General features: G+C 40.4%; 1 protein-coding gene across 10 annotated transcripts in view; it reads left to right on the forward strand.

The window, feature by feature from the left end:
• The first annotated feature begins 1,346 nt into the window (after positions 1 to 1,346).
• The window catches only part of ZRANB3 (zinc finger RANBP2-type containing 3), a 294,900-nt gene continuing 272,021 nt past the window's right edge, over positions 1,347 to 24,225 (forward strand). For 2 of the 10 annotated variants that reach the window (XM_070070994.2, XM_089329275.1), the window contains exons 1-2: positions 1,347 to 1,660; positions 23,160 to 23,327. In XM_070070994.2, the coding sequence (XP_069927095.2) occupies positions 23,167 to 23,327 (161 nt within the window). In that variant the 5' untranslated portion in view covers positions 1,347 to 1,660; positions 23,160 to 23,166. Of the gene's footprint in view, positions 1,723 to 23,159; positions 23,328 to 24,225 lie in introns of those variants that run through there. The other 8 variants (XM_070070993.2, XM_089329278.1, XM_089329276.1 and 5 more) reach the window with 7 other exon arrangements.

The raw sequence follows: 24,225 nt of genomic DNA on the forward strand, positions 1-24,225 counted from the left end.
ACTCAGTGTCTGATTTCCCCTCGGAAAAATTCTCCCGGTACAAGGCCGGGGCTGCGGCTGGGGAGGGCCGGGGAGCCCCGGGCACCCGCGCCGGCTACCCGGGAGCAGAACCACACACTGTACCCGCTCCTGGCAGGCCTGCTATGGCAGGCTCCCCAGTCCCTGGGGTTTCGAGAGCAGCAGCAGCAGCCATGGCAGGGACTCGAGAACCTTTCCCCTGTCTCCTCCTCTAGGCCTCGAGGGGTTTGCTTCTCACATGGCCCCCTGGTGGGGGCGGTGGGCGCAAGGTAGAGGCTGCCGCTGCAGCCGCAGCGCCGGCCAGGCGAGCCCGGCTCCCTCAGAACTCGAGCTACCGGCGGGCTGGCACCGCAGGACGTCGGCGGGGCCCTGGCCGGAGCGCCGATAGCTCTGTGGGCAGGCCACCTTCTCACACACCACATTTCTCCCCTGTCTGCCTCCTTCTCCGTTAGCGCTACCGGTTGGCGAGCGGGGGAGGGGAGCGAGGCGCGTTATTCCCGGGGAGCTGGAGGGGGGAGGGGAGGGCATCTCTTACCCGCGTTACTGAGGAGGAGGAGGCGGTTGGAGCGCGGCGCGGCGGGGCGACGGCGGGGCTGGGTGGGTGCAAGTAAGAGTCTTACGAAAGGGAATTAACCCCATCACCAGCCCGGACACCGGCTCCAGCGGCAGCCGCGGCTGGCAGAATCCCGCCCCTTCCCACCACGCGCTAGCCCCGCCTCTTCGTTCTCTTTGAGGGGCAACTGACTAATCATAGGCTGTACATACACGGAGTGACATGGGGAGCATCCAATCATATTTTAAAAAAATGCCCTCGCTCCACCCCTTCATCTTCTCCCGGGCCGCGGGAGCGCCGTGCCAAATCTTCCTCCACCCTCAAGGGAAAAACAACCAATCCATGGTAAGTATCCGCCCTTGAAGGACGCAAAAGACAACCAATGGTAAAACTAGGGCGACAGCCATTTTGCCCACTTGTAAAAGAGCCACCTTTTTCCCACGAGTTGGAGTCTGAGGTGGGGAAGTTCCGGGAGTTTTTACTGACCTGGACATATTTTTTTCAAAAACCTGTATTTCGTCAGGTAGTATTTATAGTGCTTTATCAGAATAAAGGAATAATTTCATCCTCCATGTGAGGACAAGTGAGGCATGCTGCCTAATGGCTTGGCTCCTCCCCTTTGCTGTAACGGGTTCCAAACTGAACACCTGGTTTCCCCAGCCTCAGTGGTCGAGGGCGGGGTGACTGCTCTTTTCAGCCCTAAGCCGACTACAGTTCCCAAGATGCTTTGCTTCACCCGTACCCTTTTCTCAACTTACATCCCGAGCGGCCTGACGGGAATTGCAGTTCCTTGCTAGGTACCCGTGCAGCCCTTGGCCAATGAGAAGGAACAAAGTTTTGAAAGACTTGGAGTCGGTGCTGGAGACGAATTGTCTCCAGATTGTAGTTAGTCCTTTACACTACCCCAACAGAGGAGAGAAGGGACAGAAGAGTGGCTAGAAGAGTTTTATCGGGACACCCTAGGAGTCTTAGATTGTAGGTATTTGAACTCTCCGACTTTAAGGTCATCCCTTGAACGTCACTTCCGCTAAGGGCGGCCACATCCCAAATCTGTGGCGGGAGTTGGAGATTTTGCGGCGACTGCACCAGGTGTGGACGTCTAGGAGTGGCGTGTCGGGCAAGTGGTTAGTTTCTGGCGTGGGGATAGAAAGGTGAACGGAATTTAACTGAGTTTTAAGAGAGAGTGGGTGACATGGGAAAGGATAATTCCTAAGCCCCTAATGCCGTTCTGCACCCTTGGGTTTCGGTTTTGGAATCCCAAATGTCTCTTGCCCTGTTTACTACTGGATTGCTCCTGTAGTCGTATATTTGTGGAGGGTGCCTTTAATAACTTTAGCCCCTAAGAGTGAAACATTGCTTCTCCTCCTTGCGATTGAAATGAATGGACTCAGAAGTTCTGAGCGAACTGCTCCGACTTTTGCAAACATTTCCAAGTTGGCTTTGGTGGAGGGAAGCCACAGACTCAGAATTGATCATTAAGAATTGTTCTCTCACCGTTCTTTGAGTAATGTAGCCATCAAACAAGGTGCATCAGGGTGCCAACTTTATAATATACTGATTAATACAGGTGTCATTAAAAAGACTTCCTAATATAGCCTATTAGGTTCTGCTTTTCCCCCCTTCAGATTGCCAGATTGACTGTATAGGTATGCTGTTGGAAGTGCTTTTGAGGTTCCCAGGGTATCTCGTTGAATAAAAGAGATGAGGGGATTATCAGAAAAGTGCTTCCTACCCCAAAGCTGATACCTTTCATTCTTGAACTCTTTGTTCCATCATTTTGATAGAAATTTATCAGATAAATTCTAACAGATTGCTCCACGATTTCACGTTTCTCTCAATGATACTGGAAGTATTTCTGAAGCACTTAACACTGTATTCAGCACTATGCCAGACCTTGGGTTAGAGCAGCGACAAAGGGCTCCTTGTTTAAAAGTTGTTGTAAGGAAGAGAATGGCTAAACAAAATTAATGATCATGCTACTTATTCTTTTATTCTCTCCCTAAATTCAGTCAGTTCTTTGTTATTCATATTTTGTGTGTTCATTTGATCTCTTTGCCTTCCACGTTTGAATTAAAATCATATTTTTTATTATTTTTTAAACTGAAACACTAAATATGTACCTAATAAGTATGAATGGTTTAGTGTCAAGTAGATGAAAAATTTTGAAGTGTAATTCCAGATATAGGAATGTAACTATACCTTTCAGCCAGATGAATTTGTGGATCTGGCAAAGCAGTGTCTTTTGCTTTTTAATGAAGTTGAGATTCTCAATGATAATTTTTCAATATAGTCTAATATAGATGCTTAGTTATTTTTTGTTAGTTTTGCCATGAGCTTTTCCAGTGTACATCAGATCAATAAATATTAATGATGATGGGGGCAGATGGTTACCCCAGTAGTTACATCAGTGCCTGGGATGCCTGCATCCCATATAAGAATGCCTGGTTCCAGTTCTGGCTCCATCACTTCCAGTCCAGCTTCTTGGTAATAAATACACCCTGGAAGGCCACAGGTGATGTCATAAGTAGTTGGATCCCTTTCACCGGCATGAGAGACCAAGACTGAGTTTCTGACTCCTGGTGTTGACCTGGCCCAGCTGCAGGTGCTATGGCCGTTTTGGTAGTGAACCAGTGGAAAAATCTCTGTCTCTGTGTCTCTGCCTTTGAAATAAATAAAAATAAGTTAAAAAGAGAAGGAGGGAGAGAGAGATACAGACAGACAGCACTTGGGACGCCTGAACCCAGTCAGAATGTCTGGGTTTTGGTCCCAACTTTACTTTTAATTCTAGATTCCTGTTAATGTGCCCCTGCGAGGCAGCATCTGATTCCAGCTTCCTGCTAATGTGCACCTTGGGCAGCAGCAGGTGATGGCTCAGGTAGTTGCGTCTCTGCCACATTTATGGGAGACCCAGATTAAGTTCCAGTCTCCTGGCTTCAGCCTGGCTCAACTCTGGCTATTACAGGAATTTGGGATGTGTACCAGGGAGTGGAAGATCTCTCTTTTTCTGCCTGTCAAATAAATAAAAAATTTAAAAGACCCAGGAAAGTATAAGAAAGATAGTAAAGGTCATCTGTAATCCTATTACTCTGAGATACCATTGTTTATAGATAGCTTTCTCTTTGCCTATACGTATGTAAAGTTTTAATGGTAACATACTTTCTTTTCTCAATTTTGCAAAAATTTTTCAAACTCAACAGTTGGCTGTGTGTATGACTTGATAAATATCAATATCACTAAAACTTATTTAAATTTTATTTTGTTTGAGAGGCAGAGAGAGAGAGCGAGCTCCCACCTATTGTTTCACTTTCCAAATGTCCACAATGGGGCCTGAAACTCAATTCAGGTCTCCCGTGTTGATTTGCAAGAATCCAACAATTGTGCCCTTAGCACTACCTGCCAGGATCTGCCTTAGAAGGAAGCTATAGTTGGGCACTGAACCTGGGTACTCTAGTATGGGACACATCTTAACTGGTATCTTAGCTGCTAAGGCTAAACTCCCACCCCTCAATACATTTTTGTTGGTTACCTGTGTTTCATTGTGTGATTGCTGCTGATAAATATTTACATTGCTTTCAATTCTAAAATTCTTTTTTATTGTGTAAAAACATGTAATGAAGTTTACCATTTTTAAGTCTACAGAGGTGTTAAGTTTGTATGCATCTTGTCCTGCAACAGATTTCTTGAACTTTTTTGTCTTGCCAAACTGAAATTCTATAGCCATTAAGTAATTCTCCCTTTTTGCCTCTGTCACATATTTTGCTTTCTGTTTCTTCAACTTTGGTCACTTTAGGTACGTCATTTTAGTGAAATCATGCTGTGTTTTAGTTTTTGTGACTAGCTTATTTTACTTAGCATAATGTCTTCAAGGTTCATCCATGTTGTAACATGATAATATTGTGGGGGTGCACAGGTCCCCAACTGTGTTTATTCCAGGATCTTGTTTCAGCATAAGAGATGAATTCAAAGCTGATGGGAAGATGGCTTATTTAAAGAGATTGTACACACTAGAAGTGAATGCCTAGCAACCTCATGGGGGACAGTGACCTCCACCCTGGCTGCCCCCTTTATCATGTAGGGAGTGGTGCACTAATTGAATATACAGACAAGGTGGAGTTGAGGTAGGGTGCAAGTGAGTGATGAAATCTGGGACGGTTTCATGGGGTCTCCACCTGGAGCTCAGATCACATTTGTTGGAGGACTGCTGGAAGCTTCTTAGCTCCTTGTCTCTCACTGACTCCCTGCTTCTCCCACATCAATAGGATATCCTTATAAAAGACTAATTCATTGCATATATGTGGGTAATTCCAAAAGTTCATGGAAAATGGTATTAAAAGATAGTTTATTTTGGTGCCAAAAATTTTGAAGTTCATACAGTTTTTTCATATTATACATTTTCCATGAACATTTTTAAGTACCCTCATATCTGTCACATTCCTTTGTCCGTTCATCTGTTGATGGATATTTAAGTAGTTTTTACTTTTTGGCTTCTGTGAATAATGATGTGTGAACATGGGAGAGAGAATATCTCTTCCAGTCCTTATTTCAACTCATTTGGTACTCATATATACCCCAAAATCAGATTGCTTAACCACTTAAATTTCATAGGCAGCGAGAGCGCTCTCTTTGTATGCTTGCCTGATTATCCCTTGAATCTATTTTATTCAAAGTTAGATTATTTAACCACAAATACTCTAATTCCTAAATTGCTCTTCAGAAAGGATGTGCTCATTTTCTTTGCTACTAACAGTGTTTGATAGCACCCATTTCCCATTTTTTACTCTATCTAATATTATTGTAAAAAATGATCATTGGTCATTAATTTCCTTTGCATTTAGTTGAGGTCTATTGATGTGGAACTTATTTATGTTTATTGTCCATTGGTATTTAGTGTCTTTTGAGTAGCCGCCACAGCACCAGCCCCTTATTATTTCTTTTTTAAGTGCTGTTTTAACCATGAGATAAAAATGTAAATTATTTTAGTGTTCAAATTTATTAGTCTTTTCCCTCATAGTTTCTGGTTGTGATACTTACAGGATAATATATAAATACATATATATGTAATTAAATATGTGTATTTTATGCATTATAATTTACCTATAATTTTCTTTGGTGTATGGAACAAATTAAAAATCTACCCTTTTTTGAAAGGCAAATCTCAGCATTTATCGAATGATTTCATCTCTCCCTACCCACTGATTTAAGTCATTTTTATCATGTTGCTGATATTCAGATTACTATTCTGTTTCATTGTTATGTCTTCTCTTTCACTTGTACCATACCTTGTGTCTCAACTTTTTTTTTTTTTTTTTTTGTTCAAAAATAATTTATTTGCTTCTGATCACAACGCAGGAAGTTGCGAGGGCAGTGGTGTGCCCCGTGGCTGCCCCCTTCCTGGTCTGCACCTCCTACACAACATGCTCAGGGGCCCAAGCCTCTCCTCCCATTCTAACAGCTACAGAGTATGGGGGATGGTGTCTCAACTTCTATAACTTCATAATACATTTTAATATCTGGTATGTAAAGAGTGCTCACTCTCTTCTTTAGACATTTTCTTATCATTGTCAAAATTTCTTTATTAAAATTAATTTGGAACCATTTTGTCAAGTAAAAAATCTCTTCATTTGTATATTTTAACAAAATTCAAGTTTGGCATTTATATAGATACCAAATACTTTCTCATAAAGAAAGGTAGATAGTCCATTTATTGTTAATGATACCAAATTTTTCATAGGTATTATTGACTCATTAGTCCTTCTGTTCTGTGTTAAACATGGTTTTATTACACATTTAGATTTACATGGTTAGGGTTGAAGAGCATATCTTGTTTTTTAAATGATATAATTGCTTTTCTTAGACTGAAGCATATGCATTTTCTGGGTAGCTTCTTATACAATGTGATGATTTCCGAATGTTTAACTCTATTCCAAGTCTATAACATTGAATTCTAAATCTGTCCTCCTTTCTTTATTCTCTATCTCATTTATTTGGTCAACAAACATTTGTGAGCATTTACTAAGAAATACTAGATAATCAAGAGGATGGGCTACAGTTGACCTAGGTTTGATTCCTAGTTGTGCCATTTGTTTGTGTGACTTTTGGTAAATTGGTTAACCAGCTGTTTCTTGGTGTTCCTATTTATAAAACTGAAATAATAAGAATACCTGTCTCAGAGCCTTTTGTGAGGCTTAAGCTACTTACTATATGTAAAACACTTGGAATAGTGCCTGACACATAATAAGCATGTGTTGCCTTTTAAGAGTATTTTTCTGTTGACCAGGCTGATGCCAGATGCTGGAGTGCTGGGATAAAACAACTTAAAAGAAAATTTTCCATAGTCCCTGACCTTAGGGAGACATTCTAATAGGAGGGAGAGACAAAATTAAGATAAAAAGATAAGAAATTAGTGAATTACAATGAATACTTTAAGAAAACCAACTGATACTAAAGGAAATGTGTGGGAGTCCAGTTGGGAGTTAGTGCAGTATTTCACTTAAGTGGTGATTATGGCTTGAGATATATGGTGGCAATGGAAATGGGAAAAAAATAGATTTGATATCTAGCTGGAGAATAATTAGTAATAATTAATTTTAGATTAATTTTGGTGGATTAGGGAAGAAAGAAATCAGGGATAAAACCCAGGGGCCAGTGCTATGCCATAGTGGGCTAACCCGTGGCCTGTAGCCCTGGCATCCAATGTTGCCTTCAGTTCGAGTCCCGGCTTCTCCTCTTTCGATCTAGCTCTCTGCTATGGCCTGGGAAAGCAGTAGAAGATGGCCCAAGTGCTTGGACCCCAGTACCCACGTGGGAGACCTGGAAGAAGCTCCTGGCTCCTGGTTTCAGATTGTCCCTTCTCCAGCCATTATGGCTATTTGGGGTGTAAACCAGTGGATGGAAGACCTTTCTGTCTCTCCCTCTCACTGTCTGTAACTCTACCTCACAAATAAATAAATAAAATCTTAAAAAAAAAAAAAAAAACCCAGACTGCGTGTTTTAGAGGCTTGCATGATTGTAGTGTTTACTGAAACTAAATTAGGCAGGGAGCACACAAGTTTGGTGGAAAAGAGTTTGGTTCTGGACTTTTAAGCTAGCAATGTCTGTGAGAAATCCAAAGTTTAGGTAGATAATTAGATATATAATTCTGAAGTTAAGTGACTATAAATTGCATTAACTGGATCATTTGTGTTACCCTTCTAAAGGATTATCCCTGCCTCCTCAGCCATTCTTCTAATCTTGACTAAGGAATCTTTGTAAGATAGCCACCTGATTAAACTCTTGGGAAAGGCTCCTAGGTCCTTACAGAATAAGGGCCAGAATGCTGTGGGAGATCTTCCTGACCTGGCCTTGTTTTCATTTCTGTTCCACTTGTCACAAGCATCTTACTCTTCAACTATACCAAACTGCTTAGGATCTTCTGTAACTGTGACTTTGCAAACATGGCTTATTTTTCCTCTAGAATGTGCTTACCCGAATACTCCATCTGCAGACTTCACTCTTCCTTCATGTTTCATCTTCAGAGTTTCAATGAGTTAAATGAGATATAACATATTCTAAGCATTTTTTTTTTCTTTAGATGAAGCCATCTTTGAATGCTAGTTATTGCCTTACAGAATAAACATCCTCACTTAGGTACAGTGCTTAATATGTACTTCCTTCAAACCACTTACTGCATTGTACTGTGATTTTTATTGTGTATAACTCTCATTCAACTCCTCAGTTGGACTCTGAGGTGAGGTTTCAGTGGTGCAAATTCATCTTTGTATACCCAAAACGTTCTAAAGGGTCTAGTACATAATAAGCACTTGTTAAGTGTTTGTTGAATGAGTGAATTTGAGAGGCAATGTTGCAAACAGGCCAAAGTTCAAACTTTGAGATCACCAGTTGCTGTTAAACCTGTTTAAGTTATTTAATGTCTCAACCTCAATTTTTTTGTCCTTAATGTGAGGCTAGTAATATGTTATGAGTTGTTTGGAGAACTACAGGAGATTTTCTGAAATTTCCTAGTGAAGTGCCTTGAAGAAAGAGGTCATCCAATAATTGAGAGTTGTTTTTTCATTATCCTGAAAACAGTTGTCTGTGCAATGAAAGATTGTAGTGTCCTTGCTTTTAAAGTAATTGGATATTAGATATGGCAATTGGAAAGTCCCTGTAATAAGTGAATTTAAAAATGTTATGTAATATAATCTAATGAAATTCATCTATACTTTGTAATATTCATCTTTACTTGAATATTATAAATTTACTTCAGTTTTACTCAGAAAATGTGATTTGATTGGTTAAATTTAGATTGTGATTTACTGATAACTTATAAATATAGTTATATCAGGTATAAATATGTAACTAGAAAACACATTGCTATGTATGGTCAAAGTATGTTAAAATGTGACACAGGCACATTCCCATGCTCTCAACAAATCGAAAGAATTTCTGTTATTGAGTATATGACTATTATCACCTTGCAAATACTTGGGTAGATTAGTAAATCCTTTCGTTGACTTCCTTTTCAACACATAATCACATTTGTCTGTGTGAGTCTATGGTTTCCAGAATCCTTGTATTTTAATATAGGGATATCTAGTAGACCTCCCATATTCACCACTTGTAGGCACTGGTAATTTATTCAAACGAAATTTGTATTTAGAGCAAGGACCTTGTAATTGCTTATGTTATCACATGGTTACTTCTGTATTAACTTCATATAACTCTGGTCAAGCTTACTTACTGAGCAAAGTACCTTCCAGGCCCACCTCTCCACCTCTGTCTACCTGTCTCCTCTTAGCAATGTTGGGGGGATGGGGTAGAAGGAGGGAGTAATCAAATCTTGTTGCCATAGATCACCCATGATTTACTTAGGACATTTTATTTTCATATTAACTTGTATCTATGAAGCAAAATTATAATTATGACCATTTCCATTGACATGTATCACCAGGATTTATATATTTATAAAATTTAATTGTACTAACAGAACTTATTTTTTATTATGCATTTAGAAAAATATTCTGCATCAGAGAGAGTTTTCCACACTTTCTAGTGTATTCTTTGGAACCCTAATGCATATTTGGTAAACACTAATTTTTTTTATTTGTTAAACTTCCAATCTTTTGTTGTTGTTGTTGGTTTGTTTGAAAGGCAGAGTTACAGAGAGAGAAGGAGAGAGACAGAGCGAGATCTTTAATTTACTGGTTCATTACCCAGATGGCCACAATAGCTGGGGCTGGGTCAGGCTGAAGCCAGGAGCCAGGAGCTTCTTCTGGATCTCCCACGTGCAGGACCCTAACTTTGGCTATCCTCTGCCGCTTTCTCAGGCATATTGGCACGGAGGGGTGTCAGAAATGGAGTAGTGGAGGCTTGAACCTGCGCCTCCAGGGGATGCTGGCATTGCAGGCTACAGCTTAACCTGCTGTGCCACAGCACTGGCCCCATCCCTCCGATCTTAATTACTCTTCAGAATACATTTCTCATTTCCTTGCTATAATTTGAAGTTGGCTTATACTTTCTGTCTACCTGGCTTGACTTCTGCAAATGGACATGAAGCCTGCTGACATACCACTAGTTTATTAGTGCTTAGACTCCTATGTCTTACGTGAGCTACATTGCCACACTGTTTCTCCCATGCACCGCTGTGGTCATACCTTATACTATCTCATCCCTAAGAGCTGTTCTACCTCTAGACTCTCTAGTCAATGGGCCCCCTGTCCTTTGAGGTTTAATAAAATAAATTATACCGAATATTTAGTGCCAGGCATTGTACCGGATGCACAGAGTACACCAGTAAACAAAACAGACAAAAATCTCTGTCCTTGTGGGGATTATATTCTAGTGGGATAGAGACAGATAATAAATGAAAAGCATGATAAGTAAATTATATAGTACTTTATAAGGTGATAAGTGCTATCAAGCAAGAACAAGTAAAGCAGAGGAGAGATAGAGAAAGTTGCAACTTTTAAAGAAGCTGGGCAAATTAAAATTTTATTGGGAAACTGACTTCTCAGAAAAGACTGAAGGAAGGAAGGGAAATAGCCATGCATATATCTGGTGTAAGAGTAGTGTAGGCAGGCACATTAGGTGATACAAAGGCCTAAGGCAGGAACATACAACGACATCTGTGTGTGATAGAGTGGGATAAATGAGTGGAGAGGTAATGGGAATGGGAGAGCAGATTGTGTAAGGAACTGAAACCCGTTAGTAGACTTTTGGCTTTTTTTCTATTGAATATTTATTTTATTTGTTTAAAAGGCAGAGTTAGAGAGAGAGGGAGGGAGAGAGAGAGAGAGAGAGAGAGGTTTTCCATCTGTTGGTGCGCCCCCCAAAATGGCTACAACAGCCAGGGCTGGGCCAGGCTGAAGCCAGGAGCCAGGAGCTTCATGGGGTCTCCCACGTGGGTGGGGCCATTTTCTGTGGCTTTCCCAGACACATTAGCATGGAGCTGGATCAGAAGCGGAGCAACTAGGACTTAAACTGGCACCCATATGTGATGCATGCACTGTAGGTAGTAGCCCAACCAGGAACACCGCAACGCCAGGCCCAGAGATAAGGCTTTTATCCAGTAAAATTAGGTGCCACTGAGGAATCCTGAGAAGTGAGAATTCTGAGACTCCCTTTTCCAAAGTATGTCACTGATGGCTATGTTGGGAGGAAAATGTGGGGAACAAGGTGAAACTGAGGAAATACCAGTTAGAGTCTTGCAGGAATTCAGACTGAAGATGGTGGTGGTTTAGATCAGGTTGTGAGTAGATCTGGAGGTGATAGGAAGTAGTGGGATTCTGGATGTATGAATTTAGTCCAACAGGTGTTGCTGAATGTGCCTTATGAGACCAAGAATCAAGGTTGGCTTTAGGTGTTGGTATGAGCCACTGGAAGGATGAGATGAGGATGTCTGGATGGAACAGGGTTTGGTGAGACCATCCAGAATTCAGTTTTGTTTGTGACTGAGATGCCTGTAGGCCAGGGACAAGTGTCTGGTTAGATATACAAATCTGAAGTTCAGAACAGATTTGATCTCCATATATAAATGTGGGAGCCACTGGCATGCAGGTAGTGTATAAAACCACAAGACTAATGAGATCACTGTGGAACAGAGCAAGGAAGGCAGCTAAGAACTGAGCCCCATATACTCTAGTGTTGAAGAGACAGGAAGAAGAGGTGGAGCCAGCAGTAATTGAGACTAAAAGTGAGATAGGATGAAAACTGTTTAAAATACGGTATTCTAGAACCCGAATTTTAAAAAAATGATTTTATGAGAGCTGAGAGACTTAGTGATAGTTCCAGCAAGATGAAGACTGATAATTCCTTCCTGTTCTCTTCCTTTCAACTCCATTTCAAGAGCTTTGTATATTTACTGGAACCTCTTCCTAGAACACTCTTTGATCCCTCTTGTCTGTTTGATGTCTATTTATTGTTTGTGCCTCAGCACTGATGTATGTGTACCTAGAAAGCCATTCAAACACTGAAATCTGAGAAATCAGTCCCACTTACATACCCTCTTAATGCCCAGGGCATCCCCTGTAGAATTTATTCAGAATTATATCTGTATTTACTGTTATGGATCTAGAGGCTAGCTCAAAGCCTTCTACATGTAACCACTCAAATATGTATTTGTTGGATGAGTGAAAGAATGAAATTCAGGGAATTGGCCGATTAATAAATTTTTCACTGTAGTTCTTTACAGGGCAAATATTTTGATTTTTTAAATACACATATTCATTTAGATTTAGCTAGAAAGCAGAAATGGAACATTCTTGTGAAAAGGGAGGAAAGACCCAAAATAAATTCAGTATGCCTTCCCTCTACCAATAGCTACATGGTCTTGGAATTTTTTCTTTCTGACCTCACCACCCCAAACTTTCAGTGTTAATTGGTACATGTTAAGACAGAGTGTTTTTTTTTGTTTGTTTGTTTGTTTTTTAGTCAAACTTTTAATTTTGAGACCATTGTAAATTCACAGACAGTTTTAGGAAACAATGCAAAGAAATCCTGTGTACCCTTTATGTGGTTTCCCCCAGTGGAAACATCTTGGAAGACTATAGTACATTTTAGAACCAGGAGGTGGACACAGTGAAGGTAGAGAACAGTTCCATCCCACAGGAATTCTTCGTTGTACCTTTGTATTAACCATGACCATTTTTATTCTGCCCCTCCTTAATCCCAGGCAATTATACCTGTAATTTTAGCTTTTCCTTTAGTTTATATATAAATAAAATGTTATTTAACATTATGAAATTTCCTGTTTTCACTTACTGCAACTTGCTGGCGATTCATCCAAAATGTTGTGGGTGTCAATTGTTCCTTTTTATTACTGAGTAAATTCCAAGATACAGATGTTCTACAGTATGTTTAATTATTCACCAATTGGTGGATATTTGAGTTGTGTCCAAGTTTTTGCGGTTATGAATAAAACCACTATGAGCATTCCTGTATGGGTTTTTGTGTGAATGTAGGTTTTGACTTCTGTAGGATAAAAATGCAGTTGCTGGATCATGTGATGGCTATTTGTTATTTAAGAAATTTTGAGGGCCAGTGCTGTGCCTGGCATCTCATATGGATGCCTATATGAGTCCTGGCTGATCCACTTGTGATCCAGCTCCCTTCTAATGTGCCTGGGAAAGCACCAGAATATGGCCCAAGTTCCTGGGTACCTGCCACCCATGTGGGAGATGCAGAAGAAGCTCCTGTCTCCTGACTTCAGCCTGGCCCAGTCCCGGCCATTGAAGCCATTTGGAGTGAACCCGTGGATGGGAGACCTTTCTGTTTCTTTGCCTCTCTCTCTCTGTAACTCTGCCTGTCAAAGAAATAAAATAAATCTTAAAAAAAAAAAAAGAGAGAAAATATTAAACCATGACTGTATTTATACTCTGTTTTCCTGAAAGCAGATTTCAAGCCAGGATTTTTTTATTTTTTTATTTATTTATTTTTTTGACAGGCAGAGTGGACAGTGAGAGAGAGAGACAGAGAGAAAGGTCTTCCTTTGCCGTTGGTTCACCCTCCAATGGCTGCCGTGGACGGTGTGCTGCGGCCGGCGCACCGCCCTGATCCGAAGGCAGGAGCCAGGTGCTTCTCCTGGTCTCCCATGGGGTGCAGGACCCAAGCACTTGGGCCATCCTCCACTGCACTCCCTGGCCACAGCAGAGAGCTGGCCTGGAAGAGGGGCCACCGGGACTAGAACCCGGTGTGCCGGCGCTGCAAGGCAGAGGATTAGCCTAATTAGCCACGGCGCCGCCGTCAAGCTAGGATTTTAATGTTTGTTTGTTTTGAAATCTTTGGATGAAGCTTTAGTTCGTTTTGGACTTTGTGGTTATATGACTTGGGTTCAGTTCCTGGCTTTCTCACCCACTGTCATTGTTTCCTCATTAGAGAATAAGAATATAATATTTGTTTCATAGGGTTCTTAGGAGGGTTAAATGAAATAGCATATTTTCAAGTTCTTGGCATGAAACAGACACTAGTATACCATAAGCACTCCAGAAATACTGCTTTTCTCTTCACCTTCAGAAGCTAGTGACTGGCCATATTTTTGCTGGTATTTACATTCTCTCAGTGGCATGTGACATTATTCCTAGCATTTTTTAATATTGTAATCAGTTCCCATGTATTAAGAGAGTTACCACTTCATTGTTTTAGATGTTTAGTTTGCTTTCTTTTTTTTTGTTTGTTTTAAATATTTATTTATTTGAGAGGTAGAGTTACAGACAGTGAGAAGGAGAGAGAATATTCTTCCTTCTGCTGGTTTACTTCGCAAATGGCTGCAACGGCCAGAGCTGTGCCGATCCGAAGCCAGGAGCCAGGAGCTTCTTCTAGGTTGCTCACGCAGGTAGGGGCCCAAGCACTTGGGCCATCTTCTACTGCTTTCCCAGACCATAGCAGAGAGCTGGATTGGAAGGGGAGCAGCCGGGACTTGAAGCGGCACCTGTATGGGATGCTGGTGCCATAGGTGGAGGATTTAACTTATGCCACAGCGCTGGCCCTTTAGTTTGCTTTCAGAAATAATTTAGTAGTTTTCTGTTTACAGGTCTTGTATATGTTTTTTATTAGATTTATGAGTATTTCTGGTATTTGAAATTTTTTGATGTTCTTGAAAGTAGTATCAATTTTAAGCCGGCGCCGTGGCTCAATAGGCTAATCCTCCACCTAGCGGCGCCGGCACACCGGGTTCTAGTCCCGGTTGGGGCGCCGGATTCTGTCCCGGTTGCCCCTCTTCCAGGCCAGCTCTCTGCTATGGCCAGGGAGTGCAGTGGAGGATGGCCCAGGTGCTTGGGCCCTGCACCCCATGGGAGACCAGGAAAAGCACCTGGCTCCTGGCTCCTGCCAGGATCAGCGCGGTGCGCCGGCTGCAGCGGCGGCCATTGGAGGGTGAACCAACGGCAAAAGGAAGACCTTTCTCTCTCTGTCTCTCTCTCTCACTGTCCACTCTGCCTGTCCAAAAAAAAAAAAAAAAAAAAAAAAAGTAGTATCAATTTTAAAATTTCTTTTGTTTTCTGCCAGATTAAAGAAATACAATTGATTATATATAAAGATACTCTGAAAAGTTCATGGGAAAATGAAATTAAAAGATAAAGCTCATTTAGGTGCCAAAAATTATGTAATCTGTGTGTATGTGTTGTCTTTAAAACGTTTATGGAAATTCATATCATGAAAAATTTTATGCATGGATGTCAAATTTGTTTTCCAACAAGATAAACTTATGTTTTGGTTGCAGTTTTCCATGAGTTTTTTGACTTAGTCTTTTTTTTTTTTTTTTTTTTTTTTTGACAGGCAGAGTGGACAGAGAGAGAGAGAGAGACAGAGAGAAAGGTCTTCCTTTTGCCGTTGGTTCACCCTCCAATGGCCGCCGCGGCCGGCGCGCTGCGGCCGGCGCACCGCGCTGATCCGATGGCAGGAGCCAGGAGCCAGGTGCTTTTCCTGGTCTCCCATGGGGTGCAGGGCCCAAGCACCTGGGCCATCCTCCACTGCACTCCCTGGCCACAGCAGAGGGCTGGCCTGGAAGAGGGGCAACCGGGACAGAATCCGGCGCCCCGACCGGGACTAGAACCCGGTGTGCCGGCGCCGCTAGGCGGAGGATTAGCCTAGTGAGCCGCGGCGCCGGCCATGACTTAGTCTTTTATATTAATCTTGGATTCATCACCTTCACAAAATTTACTTTTAATTCTACTAATTATCTATAGATTCTTTTCTATCCTGTTACATATCTTGCTATGTCACAGGTTAGTGTTAACACTTTATTCCATGATTCTTTGGCTTTTCATTCTGTCTCTTTTTTCTTTGCCTTATCCAACTGATCTGCTTCCAGTATTAATCAGATTGGAGATTTTAGGCGTATTTGTGTCTTTTCTGATCTTGCAGAGAAAGCTTTCAACAATTGAACATAGTCATAATGTTTGCAAGTTTTAGGTCAATTCATTTCACTGTATGAAGGAAGTTCTTTTCTATACCTTGTATGCCAGGGAACTTTAAATTTTTATTAATTCATTTTATTTAGTTGGAAGACAGAAAAAGAAACGGCTCTTTTTTTTTTTTTTAAGATTTATTTTATTTATTTGAAAGAGTTGCAGAGAGAGGTAGAGAGAGAGAAAGGTCTTCTATCCACTTGTTCACTCCCAAAATGGCAGCAACGTCTGGAGCTGAGCCAATCCAAAGCTAGGAGCCAGGAGGTTCTTACAGATCTCCCACATGGGTGCAGGAGCCCAAGGACTTGGACCATCTTCTACTGCTTTCCCAGGGGCATTAGTAGGGAGCTGGATTAGAAGTAGAACAACCAGGACTTGAACCAGCGCCCACATTGGATAACGGTGCTGCAGGCTGAGGCTTTAACCCACTGTGCCACAGCACCAGCATTAGATCTCTTTTTTGTTTTCAAATTAGGAAGAATTGCTTTTTTGAAAAAAGATTTTATTTTTATTTATTTGAAAGGCACAGTGACAGGGGAAGAGAGAGAGAGATTTCCTCTCCACTGGTTCACTCTCCAAATGTTTGCACTGGCCTCTTCTGGGCCAGTCCAAAGCCTCATTTGGGTTTCCCAAGTGGGTGTCAGGGGCCCAAGTCATTGGGCTATTGTCCACTCCTTTTCTAGGTGCATTTGCAGGGCACAAGATCAGAAGTGGAGCAGCCATGACTTGATCCATCAGCTGGTTCACTCTCCAGGTGCTCACAACAGCCAGGGCTGACTCATGCCGAAGCCAGGAGCCATGTGGGTGGCAAGGACCCAAGCACTTGAGCCATCTCTTCCTGCCTCCCAGGGTGCACATTAGCAAGAAGCCTGAATTGAAAGTGTATGCATGTCTTAAACCTATGCACTCTTATCCTACTTGGCTTCTGAACAGCTGTGCCAAATATCTACTTCTGTACTCTGAAATGATTTTGTATTTCACCAAATGCTTTTTCCTTCAGTTATTGAAATGATCATAGGAATTTTCTTCCTCATCTTGTTCTTTTTGAGAATTACATTAAATTTTTCACAATATATTCTTTTTTCTTAATGGTTGATTTATTTGAAAGGCAGAGTGACAGGGAGAGACAGAGATCTTCCATCTACTTGTTTACTTCTACCACAACAACCAGGGCTAGGCCAGGCTGAAGCAGGAGCCAGGAATTCCATCCTTGTCTGCCACATAGGTAGCAGGGGCCCACGTACTTGAGCCATTCTCAGCCTCCTTCCCAGATTTATTATCAAGGAGCTGAATCAGAAGCAAAATACCTGGGATTCTAAAGAGCATTCTGATATGAGATGTGGGTATTACAAGAGGTGGTTTAACCCACTCCACCATAACACCAGCCCCAACAATATACTCTTGATTAGTTGAGATATAATTCACATAACTTATCTTATAATTCTTTTGTTTTTTATAGAATCATCATCACAATCTAATTTTAGAACATTTTTGTCACTCCTAAAGAAACCAGTATATTGACCCTCCAAATCTAAAGGTTTCACATCCTTAGATTCAACCAGCCATAGGTTGAAAATATTCAGAAAGAAAAAGTGTCTGTGCTGAACATTGTAGACTTTTTCCTAGACAATACAGTAGAACAGCTATTTACATTGTATTGGATATTACAAGTAATCTAAAGATGATTTTAAAGTATTTAAGTGAATGTGTATAGTTACGTGCAAATACTATACCTTTTTATATAAGGGACTTAAACATCTACAGTTTTGATATCAGTGGCAGGTCCCACAACTAATCCTCCATGCTTATTGAAGAACAGCTGTACTCATTAGCAGCTACTCTCTATTCCCTCACCCCCTGCCCTGCTGATACCCTTGATCCCCACAACTCCACTAATCTACTTTCTACCTCTATAGGTTTGCCTTTCGTACAAATGGAATCATGAGTTTTGCAGTCCTTTGTGGCTGGCTTCTTTCACTTAGTATGTCTTTTTTCTTTTTTAAAGATTTATTTATTTACTTGAAAGAATTATAGATACAGAGAGGCAGAGAGAGAGAATCTTTCATTGGCTGGTCCACCCCCCAAATGACCAGTCCAAAGTCTGGAGTTAGGAATTCCATCTTGGTCTCTTAGACATTTGGCAGGCCATCTTCACTGCTTTCCCAGGCACGTTAGCTAGCTAGAACTGAAGCGAAACAGCCAGGACTAGAACCAGTACCCATATGGATTCAGGCTTTGCAGCCAGTGGCTTAACCCACTACACCAAGACACCTGACTCTAAAGCCCGGATTTTTTTAAGTCCTCCAATTTTTTCCTTCACAAGGTTGTTTTGATTATTCTGGATCCCTTGCATTTCCATGTGAATTTTAGGATCAGCTTGTCACTGATTGAACTTTCAAAGTGTAACCAGCCTTGCATTTGTGAAGTAAACCCATTTTAGTTTTGGTGCCTTACTCTTTCAACTTATTACCGTATCTGGTTCGCTAATATTTATTTTTCTGTGAGTATTTGAGATTGGCTTGTAAATTTTTCTGTGTTGTAATTTGTTTGCCAAATCAAATTTAGGCTGGCTTCAAAGGAGTGTGAAGTGAATATTTCTGTCATTCACCAAATAGATCAGAATTGTTTATTATGTTCTTGAAATCATTTTTATCCTTACAGAATTTTGTTCAGTTTGAAAAATCAATTACTGAGAGAGAAATATTAAAATTGTATAGATTGTGTTACAGATTTGGTTATTCTCTTTTGTTTCTGTAAATTTTCCTGTGATTTCTATCAGTTTATGCCTCAAGTCTTTATGTATTTTGAGGCTATGTTTGTTTTTCTAGCAAATTAATGTTTTTGTCTTTTTAAAATGCTCTTCTTTATTCTAATAATAATAAATCCTAATTTTTTGCCTTATATCTATGTTATCTTGCATTAATAAAGAGACACAGCTATAGTTTATTATGCATGGTATATCTTTTTATTTTTTTATTTTCGATGTTTATGAATCCTATTTGAAGAATATCTTTTTAAAGCAGCAAAGACTTTCTAAATCTAGTATGAGAGTAGTTTTCTTTTAACGATATTTTTAATATACTTACCTTTAATGTTTCTTGTAGTTTACTACTTCTTTATCTGTATTAATTCTGCATTAAAACCTTTACAATAGGGCCACACTGTAGCACAGTAGATTTAATCACCCTCTGTGATGCCGGCATTCCATAGCAGCACTGGTATGAGGCCTGGCTGTTCCGCTTCTGATCCAGCTCACTGCTAATGTACCTGGGAAGGCAGTAGAAGATAGCCCACGTCCTTGGGTTGCTGTACCCTATTAGGAGATTCAGAGGAAGCTCCTGGCTTGGGTCTGGTCTGGCCTTAGATGATGTGGCCATTTTGGGGGGTGAACCAGCAGATGGAAGATATCTCTCTTTTTCTCCCTCTTTATCTCTCTCTCTCTCTCTCTCTCTCCTCTCTCTGTAATTCTGCCTTTCAAATAAATAAAATAAAAATCTCATTAAAAAAATAAAAAAGACTTCATAATAAATATTTTAAAACAAAAATAATAAATCTGTCTTCTGTACATACACAATTTTACTAATCAACCATTTACTTGTTTCCAAGATAAATCTCTTGGTAGTATTATATTTCAGAAATACCTGATCCTCCTCAATATTAGTATACTGTTTATTTAGGTAGGAATCAGTTAATTCTAATCAAATTTACTATGATTACAGAAACCTTAAAGATTGAAAATAAAATCTTTCAATCTCTTTTTAAGTATTGATTATTAAGACAGCTGCTTAAAAAAATGTGTTATCTGTTATCAGGAGCCAGAACAGGGCATCAACCCAGGTACTCCAACATTAGCTGTGGGTCTTAATCATTTAATCAAATGCCTCTAGATTGAGTCACGTCTTGATTACACAGTTCTCTTACTCTGCACATGTAATCCATCAGAAAGTTCTGTTTGTTTTACCTCTGGTACATATCCCAAATCTTTTCATGTTTACTGTTCAAGATGGTTTTTGTCTTATCCTTTGCAATCTGATAACAGATTTCCTGTTTCCAGAAACCATTTTGTATTCTTTGTTCTTTATGTTGTAGGTGATCATGTAGTTGAGAGGGTACTAAGGATACCTACTCATTTGTATTTTTGGGGACCATATTCAGACAGGTTTGAGTCCTAATACATTTCTAAATCCATTTACCTACTGGAGCAGTGGGGGCTTTGTTCATTGGCCAAATTCTATAGCGATGTTCATCTTCTGCCTTACCGTTGGTAGCTTTGTATCCTGTTGGTAACTTTTGAAATGTTGGGTCAACCTCCTTGCTTAAAAACACTTCTGTAAGTGGTATACAATAGGATTTCCAGTGCAGGTGGAAATGTTCTTTATCTGTACTGTCAGTATGAAAGCTACTAGCCAGATGTGGCTGTTGAGCATTTGAAACACAGCTGGTATGACTAAGGAATAGAATCATTAACTTTATTTAATTGTAACTAAACAAATAAGATTCTGCGACTAATGGTGTATTAGCACATCTCCGTTAGTTTTCTTCATTCTTAAAATAGAATCCAAAGTCCTTATCAGGGCTGCATGTGAGTTGGCTCTTGCTTATCTCAATAGCTTTATCTTGTATTATTCTCTCCTCTGCCTCTGTAACATTGGCCTCCTTTCTGTTTCTTGAAAACACAGGCCTTTATCAGCTCAAGGCCCTGGCACTAGTGTTCTCTGCCTTGAATACTTTCTTTTTAATTTTGAACCTGGCTTTTTATATCCTTCAGACCATTGGTTAAATTGCACCCTCTAAAACAGCCTTCTCCAGGTCAGCCTCATGAAGTGGTCATGACCCTCATAAGGTCCTTGTAATATTTGTACTGTTAACCATCTTGTTTGTTTATTTGTTTACTTTTAGTCTCTCCTTAAAGAATGTAAGCCCTGTGAACCCCTGGGCCTTGTTTTTCTAGAAAGTGGCCCATGGCACCCATTTGTTGTGAATAATAAACACTTGGTTTATTCTTGAGATTTTTAATAGCTAGAGAGGTTGGTTACTTTTTTGAGGGGATACACACAGTTTTTTTACACGTCCATAAGTAACTGAAAAAAAAAACCTTTTTTTAAAAAAATGGGATGAGATTATATATATAAATAGAGATAGCATGGTGCTAAGTACAAAAATATCAGAGATGTGTTATACTGGTATGGTTTAATAGAATATTTTTCTTGTAGAGGTCTAAGAATTTACAGGTATTTTTTTTGTGTGTGTTAGAAAATGAAAATTACATCTGTAGAAATACAATGAATGAAGAAAGTACTAATCAAGCAGAGTTTATACAGTGGATTTGACTGATTAAATAGAATTAGTCTTAACAGTCAAAACTCAATCGTACTTACTAATCTTAATTTAATTACTATGAATTTTTAATTAATGCCTTTACATTTTATAATGTCTTCAATGTAGGTTTGCCCCACACATAGTAAATTTGGTGTTGTATTAAAATGTACATTTATAAAAGGATCAATCACAAAAGGACTCATCTTTTTATAGGAAATCCACCCCTTATCTTAAAAAGTATTCAATTTCTAAAAGTCTTATTGTTTATTGTATAGCTTCTTTTTTAGATTTATTTACTTATTTGAAAGTCAGAGTTACACAGAGAGAGGAGAGGCAGAGAGAGAGAGGTCTTCCTTCTGATGGTTCACTCCCCAATTGGCTGCAATGGCTAGAGCTGCGCTGATCCGAAGCCAGGAGCCAGGAGCTTCTTTCGGGTCTCCCATGCGGGTGCAAAAGCCCAAGGACTTGGGCCATCTTCTGCTGCTATCCCAGACCATAGCAGAGAGCTGGATCAGAAGTGGAGCAGTCAGGTCTCAAACCGGCGCCCATATGGGATGCCGGCACTTCAGGCCAGGGCATTAACTTGTTGCGCCACAGCGCCAGCCCCATATTATATAGTTTTTCAATAATAACATTATCTCACTGAGTTATGCTATGGCTATATTATGGTTCAAAATGAAATAGAGGATAGAGTATATATAGAAAGTACGTGAAGGGGGCCAGTGCTGTGGCGCAGCAGGCTAACGCCCTGACCTGAAGCATCAGCATCCCATATGGACGCTGGTTCGAGACCGGCTGCTCCACTTTCGAGCCAACTTTCTGCTATGACCTGGGAGAGCAGTGGAAGATTGCCCAACTCCTTGGGCCCCTGCACCTGCATGGGAGACCTGGAGGAAGCTCTGGCCGTTGCAGCCAATTGGGGAGTGAGCCATCGGACTGAAGACCTCTCTCTCTGCTTCACCTCTCTCTGTGTAACTCTGACTTTAAATAAGTAAATAAATCTTTTTTTTAAAAAAACAAGTAGATGAAATAATTGTTTGAATTCAGTGCTTTGAATTTTCTTAGTAACCTAGTCTGTGTACTTTTTTTTTTTTTAATGATTTATTATATTTATTTGAAAGCCAGAGGGAGTTGTGCTCTGGCATACCAGATAAAGCTATCACCCACAGCACAGGCATCCTGTATGGGTGCCAGTTCGAGTCTCAGCTGCTCCACTTCCAATCCAGCTCCCTGCTAATGCACCTGGGAAAGCAGACGCTTGAACTCCTGCACCCATGTGGGAGATGCAGATGAAGCTCCTGGCTCCTGGCTTTGGCCTGGCCTGGCCCTGGTAGTTGTGTCCATTTGGGAAGTAAACCAGTAGATGGAAGCTCCCCCACCCCTTTCTCTCTGCCTTTACCTCCCCCTCTCTGTAACTCTGACTTTCAAATAAAATAAATCTTCAAAAAAAAAAAAAAAAAAAAAGCCAGAGTCACCTAGGGGAAGAAAGAGAGAGAGAGAGAAAGATATCTGCTGATTCAGCCCCCAAATGGCCACAATGGCTAGGGCTGGGTCATCCAAGTCTCCCACATGGGTGGCAGGAGTCCAGGTACTTGAACTATCTTCCTTTGTTTTCCCAGGTATACTGGCAGGCAGCTAGATGGAAGTAGAGCAGCTGGGACATGAGCTGACGCTAATATGGGATGCTGGCATCACAGACAGCAGCTTAACCCTTTGTGCCACAATGCTGGCCATGTTCTGGGAACATTTCTTAACTAGTTTATATCTATGTAAATAGTATATTGAAACTATTTATAAGTACTGTAATATTATTATTCATATATGATTCTATAATACACTTGCTAATATTTATCTTCCCCACCCTTCTCTTTTTGCATTTCTGTTTTTAGAATCATCATGCCTCGAGTTCATAATGTGAAAAAGTCTCTCACGCCTCAGATTGCTTGTTTGACAAGTGAATCTTACAAGCAACTGGATTTTTTGCCTGACAAACTAAAAGCAAAGCTCCTTCCATTCCAGAAAGATGGCATTACTTTTGCCCTCAAAAGAGATGGCAGGTGAAGTACTTCTTTCAAAATATATTAAAAATGTTAAATTCCCATCAAGTGTATTAATAATCAAGGCTCTGTTCAAATTGTCTTTGTATGTCTTCATTATCTTTCATTAGTAGGATTGATTGTGACTAAATTTGCTTACTGTGACTGACTTGAGTTTGAAATATAATGAGCTAATTCTGATTTCTTAAGTATATTGTTACTGTAAGTATTTGAGTTTTACTAGATTTTCTCATCATTTCATATTTTAAGTTTTCTAGAATGTGTTGCTTTTCTGTATAATTAGTCTTTACTACATTTTTATTATCCCACTTTTTACTTCAGATTGGCAACATCTGAATGTGTCTTCCTAAGTACTTTATGATACTAATACTGTCTACAGCTAATATTTTTAAACTGAGTAATAGTTATATAATCTCTTCTATAAAGTTGGGCCTTTATATTATTTTATATGTTTACAAATAACATTGTCTTGGCTCTGTAGTCACATGTACCATGTATATTCTCCCCAACATCTTATTATGAAAATTGTAAATATGTAACAAAGTTGAAAGAATGCTGGTGAGCACTTTTTTTTTTTTAAAAAAAAGGTTTATTTATTTATTTGAAACGTGGGGTTAAAGAGGCAGAGGCAGAAAGAGAGGCTCTTCCATCTGCAGGTTTACTCCCCAAGTGGCCACAACAGCTAGAGCTGGGCCGAGCTGAAGCCAGGAGCCTGGAGCCTTTTCCAGGTCTCCCACAAGGGTGCAGGGACCTAAAGGTTTGGGCCATCCTCTACTGCTTTCCCAGGCTGTAGCAGAGAGCTGGATCGGAAGTGGAGCAGCCAGGACACAAACTGGTGCCCATATGGGATGCTGGCACTGCAGGCAGTGGCTTTACCCACCACAGCACCGGCCTAGGT

This window comes from Oryctolagus cuniculus, chromosome 3 (genome assembly GCF_051225735.1).
Source record: "Oryctolagus cuniculus isolate XC-2025 breed Fujian yellow rabbit chromosome 3, ASM5122573v1, whole genome shotgun sequence".
Classification (NCBI taxonomy): Eukaryota; Metazoa; Chordata; class Mammalia; order Lagomorpha; family Leporidae; genus Oryctolagus; species Oryctolagus cuniculus.